At 42.4% G+C, this 11493-nt stretch overlaps 1 protein-coding gene across 7 annotated transcripts in view; it reads right to left on the bottom strand.

Annotated features, from left to right (window-relative positions):
- Positions 1 to 11493, bottom strand: part of LOC122198638 (amyloid beta precursor protein) — a 274909-nt gene that overhangs the window by 23384 nt on the left and 240032 nt on the right. For all 7 annotated transcript variants that reach the window (XM_042903331.1, XM_042903332.1, XM_042903333.1 and 4 more), the window contains one exon: positions 5388 to 5609. In XM_042903331.1, the coding sequence (XP_042759265.1) occupies positions 5388 to 5609 (222 nt within the window). The remainder of the gene's footprint in view (positions 1 to 5387; positions 5610 to 11493) is intronic.

Raw genomic sequence — 11493 nt, 5'->3', positions numbered from 1 at the left:
TTAGAGAGTTTAGATAAACCTTAAGCGGAAATGCGTTATTCCCCTGCCTTCAGTAGCTCTGAGTCAAAACTCTCCCTAGGGCAGGGGAGAAACTGATCAACATTCTAGGGCTTCTGAGTTTCTTCTCGTACCTCTTGTAACAGACCAATCCTGAGTTGGATGCTGCTTGAACATGTCACCAGGCCAAAGGTAATGGAGGAATCGGCAGGAAAACAGTTGTTACACGTATAGAACACAGGTGTGAAAAGGACATTACTTAATTTCAAATTCACCATTTAAAGTGATTTGGTCATTGCCCCTCTATTACATGCATACGGTCTTACCAAAACCTGCTGTGCCTCTCTGGGAATATTATAGTATTTCATGCATGCATTCTATACGAAGAGGCTGACCGGTGGCCACTTCTTGGCGGGCCTGCTCAGGCAGTTGTGGAAAAACAGGAGAAACACAAATGCCTTTAGCCAGATGACTTCACGGTCCGTAAGACCGAGGGTTTGATCAACAACAGCCTCACTTCAGTGTATCCAGTTAGGGTTTATGGATCTGAAAAAAACCACAGAAAACCCCTCAACGAAAACTACAGCTGGTCAAAGAGCCTCAAATATTGGGAAACTGTGATATGCTTAGTTTTTCAATATAAATTAAAAGAATGCCTGGCTGCCTGACCCTCTCTCTGGACTGTTCTTAAGAAAAAGCAATAAACTGTAGGCGTTTGAAGCTGTGATGGTAAGGACTGCATGAACAACGAAAGGAAATCCTTTGAGAATTTTCGATGTTTGTCATGGCTCTGTGTGTAAGCACCTGTCTGAGATGGTTACAAGGAATAAGACCCTGGGGAGAGAGAGTAAAGGGAGATGGGGAGAGAGAAAGGGCAAGATTTTAGGACGTGTCATGATATGGCTTGTTACAGTCATGCATTTTTAAGGATATACTGTTTGAGCCATAGGGTGATTCTCCCTAAGACCAGCTGGTATAACCTCTCTGATAAGGTCCTGATTCTATAGGAAGGAAGGAAGGAAAGAAGGAAGGAAGGAAGAAGGAAGGAAGGGAGGGAGGGAGGGAGGGAGGAAGGAAGGAAGGAAGGAAGGAAGGAAGGGAGGGAGGAAGGGAGGGAGGGGAATAGAAGGGAGGGAAGGAAGGAAGGAAGGAAGGGAGGAAGGGAGGAAGGAAGGGAGGAAGGGAGGAAGGAAGGAAGGAAAGAAGGAAGGAAGGGAGGGAGAGGAAAAGAAGGGAGGGAGGGATGGAAGGAAGGGAGGGAGGGAGGGAGGGAGGGAGGGAGGGAAGAGACAGAAAGAAAGACAGGAAAGGAAGCAAGCAAGCAAGAAAGAGCAAGCTACACTAAACATTTACTGTGTTGCAGAATCTTAGCTAAGAGCTTTCTCTGCCATCTCTTTTAATGCTCATACCCTATCTCTGAATTAGGAATTATTGTCACCTTTGTTTGACAGACCAGGAACTAGCCAGAGAAGCTCTCTAACTTGCCCACAACACACAGCAGCACTGGAATTTAAACTCTGATCCACACCATTCAGGAATGTGGGGTAGCTACTATCCTGTGGGATGGTGGGGATGTGGGGCTGGTTTTGGTGGTCACCACGGCCACAGGGGAAGGGAGGACACTACTGGCTTCTAGCAGACGGGGACCAAGGATGCTAGACGCCGTGCACAGGGCAATCCCACACACACACAAAATAGCATCCTATACGATCTCCTAAATTCCTGCTGGACATTCCTTTATCTATGATTATGTGAGTCCAGAACCTAACTCAGTTGAAACACAAAGCATTTTTTGCACAGTTCTTACTGTAATCTTGATACCCTTAAGAGCTCACCATTGGGTAAGACGAGGAAAGACTGCTTTATTTAGCGCCTTCTCAGGAGTTATTTACGGTGTTGGAAAATCATCCACTGTTGCTCACAAAGCCTGAATCATGGAATCAGCCCTTGTATCAGTCTGCATTTGTATTTGTCACATCCATTCAGGACAAACACCTGATCATGCCATTATTTCCGTTAGTAGTCAAGCCTCAATACTTACATGTTGAAATACTTATAAATTACACCTATTATATTGATTTCTCCTCTCCCCCCAAACATTGTCAGATCGGTTTTTTTTAATTAATTAATTAATTATTTGGTCAGCCCATTTTACGATTCATTGTTAAGAAGGCTTTTCAAAATGCGATAAAAGCAGTGTTGGGTCTGATAACAGTGAGAACCAGAACTCAAGCTCTGAGATCCTAAATATTATTGCCTTGTAACACTTTCATGTAAGATTTCACTATTTATCAGTAACAGATCTTTATTTAACAAGAGTATCAGCTCTTCTGATGAGGCTTGGGCAATGTAACAGCTGTGTCCTGCCTGTCAAGGATCCAGAGGCATTCAAGGACTGAGCCCAAGGGGGCATCTTGGCAACACCCAAGGGACCAGGGTGTGTGTATATGTGCAAAAGCAGAGACTGTCTCCTAGCACCAATGGCCACAGGCCACTCTCAGAGTCTACTTCTGAGCAGATGTGTTTAAACCCAAAATCTGTTGTTCCTAGTCTTCCAAAAACTGATCACTTTGGGGAAACCCAGTAGTGAATCTAATCTTCTTTCTTTGGATTATTTAGCAAGAGTTGCAGGGAGAATCACTACTTGCTTTCTAGCTTGGACCAAGGCTTCTTTCTTATTTGATTTGGGAGGATTGTCAGGGGGCAGAAGACCAGGCAAACAGTGGATATGCTGACAATGGCATCGAGGTTTGGATTGTAGGAAGTTGCTTCGGTAAAATAGTTCCTCTCTTTATTTCTACGCAGAAAGAACAACCGATATCCTTGCATTTTCCCCCTAAACAGAATGGGTCAGTTTGGCTACTGTTTAAAAACTTTAATATAAGCAGAGTGTTTAACAGAATGCATGTAATTTTTAATGGAGGCCACATATATGCACATGAATACATACAAAGTCAAGATGAAATGCTTAGAGCATATAAAGGCAGATTTATTTACCTGTTGGTATTATTTATACTACTAACTAATATGATAAATGTAAAGTTAAATTTACCTCATTAAAGATACCGAGATAATATATTCATAGTAAGCAGTTAAGCTCTCAGTATCTGATAAAGTAAAGAGAAAAATCTGAAATTCAGGAAATGCAACACCTTCGAGAAAAATGTACACTATTTGGCTCTTCTAGATTGTGCTATGTGGGACCAAGATCATTGCATTTCACTGTATTCGCTAAACTTGAAGGTTAACATAAACAGGGCTTGAGTGTCTTTTTCTCTGTTGTTAAACTTTGTACAGTCTACATTTGTAAAGGATTTACAACATTTAAGAGAAATACCAAGTATTACATCAAACGTACACAGTAATTTCTGTAAATTAATTTTTACTCTGATATAGCTTCCTTTGGCTTTCTAAACCTCTTTCTATAAAGTTTACCGTAAATAAATTATAATTTCTAGTTTCTATTATTTGTGTGTGTGGCCATAAAAATTCGGGTAGGCTCTGAAATAGGCTTTATCCTACTTTCCCAAAATCAATAAGTAATGGAAAGTATTAAATGGGAACATTTTATTTATAGAAACTATATATTTGAAAGATGTGAAACGGTCTTAGATTATGAGAAACCAATTCGAAGTTCTTTACAAATTATAATTTTAGAATCACTGCAGATGAAAAAATTCTCCAAAGCAGAGGGAATTTTTTAAGAAAAAAAGAGTCTAATTTATAGATTTAAATTTTTTCATAAAAAGCTAGGAGGCGAACATAAATGACAAACATTTAACATTATTTGGTATAAAGGGAATTAAGATTGTAATTTCCTACTCAAAGAAGTTCATCAGACTTCAGATGTGGTACCTATTTCTCCCTGAATTAAACAACTCAATGTTCTAAAGGAAAAGAGGAAACCTAGTGTGCATTCAATTTACAAATGAGACTGGACATTTTCTACAAAGAATTCTCATTAGTGACTGAATGATGAGGATTTTAAATGGCCAAAATGCATCCACCTATTAAAAAAAAAAATGGTATAACAAGCACTCTATTTTAATTTAATAAGGAAGTTAGCCTCATAACTAAAGTTTTTAAATTTTTGCAGAAGTCTTAATTTTTTTCCTCTATGTAAAAATTATTTTTATAACTGGTAAAGTCTTACTTTTATGTTATATAGAACATCGCTGTTTGGATCTGATATTATGAGTATAAGGTGCCCTTTTTCAAATTGAAACAAATTTGGAGTGATTTCTCATATGGAAATGGTCCAATATTTTCTGTAATGGTTCTTAAAAAAACCAAACTTTTGTAGTACACTGAAGGTCTACTATTGAATTCATATTTAGTCTGATGTGTATACTGATTGCGTTTCGAGATATCCATACTATAAATATTCGTATTACAAATATTACCACTATCCAAATTTGCTACTTTAACAAAGAAACTCACAGGGAAAATCTTGTGTTCTTAAAAAATATGCTATTAGTATTTAGAAATCAAGGTGTTCCTGTGTTTGAAATTTTATACTTCCGAACCTGTAAAAATGATCACGGAAGAGAACTAAAAGATACCCTCTCCTGAAGAGATATTTAGAAGTTTCTGCTAAGAAATCCCTGTGAAAGACAGTGCATCAGAAAGTACATCATCCAATGTGCAAATCTGTTGACAGAGAAAATCTCTGAGCTGTCACAGGAAAAAACCCGTACTAATTAATACGCATCCTAATTTTGACAGCGGTCTTAAATTTAACTTTCTTTTTTTTTTTTTTTTCAACGTTTATTTATTTTTGGGACAGAGAGAGACAGAGCATGAATGGGGGAGGGACAGAGAGAGAGGGAGACACAGAATCGGAAACAGGCTCCAGGCTCTGAGCCATCAGCCCAGAGCCTGACGCGGGGCTCGAACTCACGGACCGCGAGATCGTGACCTGGCTGAAGTCGGACGCTTAACCGACTGCGCCACCCAGGCGCCCCTTAAATTTAACTTTCTAAACACAAAGTTATTTAAGTCTTGAGTAAAATTACATTTTATTTGCAGGTGATTTTTCACCTTTGTCTTTAACACTCAATGCAATCTGAAATTTGATGCATTAGAATAAATAATCAACAAAAAACTACCTGGGTGCTTTTCAAGCCTCCATTTAAGCAGGGCCCGCGAAAACGCTTCCTCATGGGGTGAACTGTGATTCACATCATTTCATCCTGTTGGCTCTGAATGGCCACTGCCTCATAAACATACACTGAATATTGTTCTTTTTTTAAATTTTTTTCCCCAGAGGCAACAGAATACCTCTCAGTGAGAAAGTACATTTTTCAACTTCATATAAGAAGTCACCACTCGAGAATATCAGAAAGATGTACCCATGCTAGAATGTTCTTGTTGTCTCCGGGGCCTCTTACCTTCGTTTTCTGTATTGGCCGGCACCGAGTCGACCCCGAAAGGATGCCAGGGCTGCAGATCGTCCAGGCTGAACTCCCCGTTCACGGGAAGAAGCTCCACGGTGGTTTTGGTCTCGGTCAAAGATGGCATGAGGGCATCGTTTCCGTAACTGATTCTTGGTTCGCTGATCATGTTGGCCAAGACGTCATCCGAGTAGTTTTGCTCTTTCTGAAGCAGCTCATCTAAACAAAACAAAGCCATGCCTTTGGTGGGTCCCAGTGACAGTGCAGCAGTGGCTCCCATTTTCTGTCTGCCAGACACGACTGTAACTGTTCTACACCCGTGAGCTCACGTGGAGCCATGAGGTGGGCACCGGCATCGTTTCCATCTTACAGATGTGAAAACTGAGGCCCGTGGGAGTTGAGCCACGTGGGCAAAATCATAGCAAGCTCAAGGCAGGACTGGAGCCCAGGGAGAATGGCTAACACCCAGGCTGATGCTCCGAATGACCCCACCGTTCCTCCCAGGGATGAATGACCTTGAGAGCTGTACCTCCACTTCCTCCTCTGACACGGATTCTAGGATCCTGTGATTGCAGAGGAATCAATAGTGTGCTGTGGTGAGGTGTCTGACGGGAAGCGGTGGCATCATATGAGGTACAGTTACTTTCACGCTGGAGGATATAATCTAGTGAATCCCTCCCTAGTCTTCCCTTGAACATGCGGGAGCCTAAATGACGGCAGCCTCCTCTATTCTCGAACAGTTCTCCTTGTTTTGCTTTGAATAGATCTGCCTTCCTCAAAGGCCCCCTCGGGGCCACATGATCTGTGTTCTGAGGCAACAGGGAAGCAGTTGCCTTGCCTTCCCGGCCGTGGCCTTATGGGCACAAAGTTCTGCTCCAGCCTCTTCCTTGGGTGAAACCTCCCTGACTCCCAGCACATCTCACGCCACCTCAGACCAGATTTCCCGCCTCTCCCCTCTGCTGCCTCTCTTTGCAAAAGACGCTATCGGGGGCGCCTGGGTGGCTCAGTCGGTTAAGTGGCCGACTTCGGCTCAGGTCATGATCTCACGGTCCGTGAGTTCGAGCCCCGCGTCGGGCTCTGTGCTGACCGCTCAGAGCCTGGAGCCTGTTTCAGATTCTGTGTCTCCCTCTCCCTCTGACCCTCCCCTGTTCATGCTCTGTCTCTCCCTGTCTCAAAAATAAATAAAACGTTAAAAAAAAAAAGATGCTATCAGTTACCCCCTTTTCTAAACAACAGAACTAAACTACATCAACTTTGAGGACCAGAACTGACTTATCTGAAGTCCTTGTGGGCTGGTGAAAATTCCTAAATTATACGTTTCATGATGGCAGTGCATTTTTACTAGAAAAGAGAGCTGGGAATATAACCCGGCACCAACTGTAATCGTTGCTTTAAATACAGGGTTATCACAAGATTAGTGAATCCCCTATTATGCGGCCACAGTTCACCAGATTTTTCTGTGTGACGTATTTTTAAAAATGAGACACCCATGAATAGCATGGGCGCCATTAGAAATGATAGTCACCAGAGTATCTCATTTCCCAATCATGCCTCTGTCAAGAATTTACTGTACTAGATCTTTCAAACCAAGTGTTGGTTACTATTACTGCTGCAAAAAATGAAGAAAATAAAATCAGGATTTAAATTTGACTTGTAACATTTTACTGTCATCCCTCACATTCTCTTTTAAATGGAAATTTTTTTTTTACTTGAAAAATTAAAATTCTGTTCAAATAGATCTATTAAAACAATTTGATAGGATAGCATTAAAGCATGAGATTAATATCCTCCTATGGAGTCAGGTTTATTGCAAGATATTATTTTAAATGATGAAATCTCAAGCCAATCAGTCCTCCTGAAATCTAATTTGAGTTATAATATATAGCTATTTTCTGCAGCACCATTCTAAATTCAATATTTGATGCTTGTAATGACTTTCCCATGCAGATGAAAGGTCCCCATTAGATCTACTTCAACTTTTTCATGTCTTACAGAGTCATAGGTAATGGCTAATAACTTAGCCAATGTCTGCTTTAATGAATTTAATGGGCATTTCTTTTATATAAATCTCATGCTTGTGACTGTTAAGCACTTACAATACTGAAGAGATGATCTTTTGGAATAATTATTGGTGCTCACAAGTTCATCTTGGAAGGGAATAACCTTCACCAGCATGATCCACTCTCGGCCCCACCTGGGGCCATGTTGGTACCTTTGTGGCATTTACAGTCACTTAACCACCTCCCCTTCCATCTGGAAACGTTTTGTCTTTGTCTTGCATACTCAGTACCAAGCTGGTTCCCTGTGACTTCTCTGAATAACTCCTCTTGTTCCTTTTTTTAAAATCTCTTTGTCCATCTATTATCTTTTCGGATCTCCATCCATCTCTTTCTGCAAGTTTTCATCTGGAAATCCCTCCCACTCCTGAAACTCTACGGATGAATCTGAAATGTATTTTCCTAGCTTTCCCTTGTCTCTCCCACGCCTCCTACCCAGGCTCTTTGCATTTCTAAGTCCGCTGGGTCTGTTAGCTTATATCTCTCATGAACTTTCAGAGCTACGGGCTGAAACCTTCATAACTGTCTGTGGCTCTCTGTATTTCTTTGTGTCCCATACTCCTATTACTGACACCTCCCTTTAAAATTCCATTTCCGGATTCTCTCTTATTCATTTCTCACTCTCCCTTTCTACTGCCTACCTCCCTTGAACCATCGTTACTTTCTGCCTTGATCACTGTGATGGTCTCTTGTGGTCTCTGCTCTACCTTTCATCCCTCTCCGAAAGGCTCTGCCTCGTCTCGGTAACTCATTTCCTACTGAATGAATCCCAGACTACTTTGCCAGATGGTAAAGGCCCTCTGTGATCTGGGCTCACCTCATCTTTCTAACGATGAGGCTTTTAAACTTTCTGCTGTATATACCTATGCTACTGTGATTTATAGTAAGAAACATATATTTGGTCTCTGTAGGCAGAGAGCTCCTAAAACCCTTGAAATTTCATAGGTGATGGGAGGAATAAAGGTATTTTTCGTTATGTCATGAAGTGACTTTTGAAAAGCCTGTAGGTCACCTAAGGATGGGGGGCTGGTGCCCAGAGGAAGTGACCATGTGATCAGAGGGTTAGAAGTTTCAGTCCCAGGGGCGCCTGGGTGGCTCAGTCGGTTGAGCGGCCGACTTCGGCTCAGGTCATGATCTCATGGTCCATGAGTTCGAGCCCCGCATCGGGCTCTGTGCTGACAGCTCGGAGCCTGGAGCCTGTTTCAGACTCTGTGTCTCCCTCTCTATGACCCTCCCCCGTTCATGCTCTGTCTCTCTCTGTCTCAAAAATAAATACACGTTAAAAAAAATTAAAAAAAAAAAAAAGAAGTTTCAGTCCCACACTCTGCGAAGGGAGAGGGGCTGGAGATTGAGCTCAATCACCAATGGCCAATAAATAAATCAGTCAAGTCTATGTAATGAAGCTTCTGTAAAAACCTGAAAGGACAGGGTTCTGGGAGCCTCAAGTTGATGAACACGTGCAGGTGTGTGTGGGTGGGGGGCAAACGTGCTGGAAGCTGTGAGCCCTTTTCCACAAACCTTACCCTACTTTTAACTTTTCCTGGGTTGTATCTGTTTATACTAAACTAGTAATCTAGTGAGTGAAATGTTTCCCTCTGTTCTATGAGCCGTTCTAGCAAATTAATAGAACCCAAGGGGAAGGAACTTCTGATGTACAATTGGTCATCAGCAGCACAGGTGACAATCTGGACTTTCGACTGGCTGTTGGGGTGGGGGAGGGGAGTCCGAGGACTGAGCCCATAACTCTTGTGGGATCTGCACTACCTCCGGGTAGATGGTGGCAGAATTGGGTTGAATGATTGAATTCTCCAGTTGATGTAGGAAAACTGCTTGGTGGTGTGGGGAAAAACCCACACATTGGAATTGGACCCACAGCTCTCTCAAGCTGAGTAGCTTGGATTATCCCCAGATGGGACCATGCATTCCCATCAGGGCACCTTTGCTCTCTGTTCCTGCTACACAGGAAGACCATTTCTGCTTATCTAAATTATATGAACTCGTTTTTTTAAACGTTTATTTATGAGAGAGAAGAGACTGAGTGCAAGCGGAGGAGGGGCAGAGAGACAGGGGGACACAGAATCCAAAGCAGGCTGCAGACTGTGAGCTGTCACCACGGAGCCCGACGCGGGGCTCGAACTCACAAACTGTGAGATCATGACCTGAGCTGAGGTTGGACGCTTAACCAACTGAGCCACCCAAGCGCCCCTAAATTATATGAACTCTTGAAAGCCCAGCTCAAACGCCCTCTCCTCTCTAACTCTCCTCTCAACAACTTTATGAGGGTTACAAGCATTATGACTTTTATGGGCCAGGAAACTGAGGCGAGGAGGGGTGGCTGAATCTCTTTAAGATCCCATGGTCAGTAAGCATCTGTGCTGAAGTGCAAGATCTGGGCTGCAGAAAACCAGCCTTCCTCCCGGCGACCCCCACCCATCTAGCCTCCACGGTACCAAAGGAGGGCTCACTCCTGGTCTCAGTACTGCGCTGCTCATTTGCAGAGTGATTGTACGTCTGACTGTTCCAGAATGTTCCGCACATTTACAGGGCTGCAACCGGACTCAAATACCACCAGCCCCATGGAATGGCTATATTGCTTTTGCGCCTTCAAATAGGCAGTTTCCAGGCCCAGGAGCTGAAGGAAGTCTTGTCCCCATCTCGGCCCACGGCAGTAAAAAGGGTGAAGCAGGAAACAGTCACAGAGGAAAACCTTACATCTGTGCTTCATAAAATATCCAGGACACTTTGGCTTGCAGCAAATTGCGGTGCCTCTTTTTCTCTTTTATTTCTTTTATTGTTGGCAGAAAATTTCCTCCAAATGGCCACTAAAATGTTGAGCCCCATGGTGGTTAATTTGCCTGGTTTATTCATGTGCAGAAAATTAGAGAATGACACATTCAAGAAATGTTACATTTCTGGCAGAGTGAAAAGCACTTAGGCTTTTTTGGGGGAGTACAAGAGAGCAGAAGTAAGTGCTCTTACCTCAGTTTAACACGGGAGATTTAGAAACAACCACCTCTGGTTATCTCATTTGGAACAATGAGGTCTGTCTGTGGGGTTTTTAAGGGACAAAAAGCAGGTGGAAATGATGGATTATCGTTAGTTGGTGAAGGATTATTCCATTTTGTGATCATAAAATGTCGAAGGCAGCCAGCTACCTCTTGGTATTATTAAGGGCTCAGGATTTTACCAATGGCTAAGATAATCGGCACCAGGCTATTCTGCCTGTGATTAAAACACACACACACACACACACACACACACACACACACACACACACACACACACAAAGAGCCACGTATATAATTATTTCATTGCTCCTTCTAAGTGGGGCTTCATCTTCGAATTCTGTGGTAAGACTCATCACACAGAAACCACACATCTGGTATGCTGCTGGCCCTGATGGATTACCTGTTTATCGGACTTAATTTAATATTTTGTTACAATGTGCCCGATGCCATATATTGGCGATTTCCAAAGCTTTTAAACATCTACATTTGCCAGCTGCTATATTAAACTAAGACACTAGGTTCATTTCTCCCCCGAGACTCTCCTCTCCCCCCCTCCCCCCTTTGTAAAAGCTATTTGTTATTGCCCAGAGTTGCGGCAATTATCTCCGGAGTCAGATTTAGTCTCTTCTAGAATACTCAGCACGCACGAGCGCTGTAGTTAGAAGCGGGAATACTCACTCAACTGAGTTCAGTGATGGTAATTTTAACCTACAGCTTAAACCAAACAGAGATACTCAATTTCAAATATGAAACATATGGCAAACCTTGCCCTTTTGAAAAGTGTGCTGAGAACCTACACTAGGCATACTTAATAGTAAAGAGAAAAGGAAACAAAAAACGCCTCAGCACGTAGTTATCGGAGGAAATATTTAAAATATTTTGAGGTGATGGGGATTAAGGGGCGCACTTGTGATGAGTACCAGGTGCTGTACGAAAGCATGGAAATCACTATACTGGACTCCTGAAGCTAATATTATACTGTCTGTTAAGGAACTGGAATTTAAATAAAAACCTAAAAAAATATTTTGAAGAAAGCAA

The sequence above is a fragment of the Panthera leo genome, chromosome C2, assembly GCF_018350215.1.
Source record: "Panthera leo isolate Ple1 chromosome C2, P.leo_Ple1_pat1.1, whole genome shotgun sequence".
NCBI classification, from domain to species: Eukaryota; Metazoa; Chordata; class Mammalia; order Carnivora; family Felidae; genus Panthera; species Panthera leo.
This window is presented reverse-complemented; position numbering and strand designations above follow the sequence as displayed.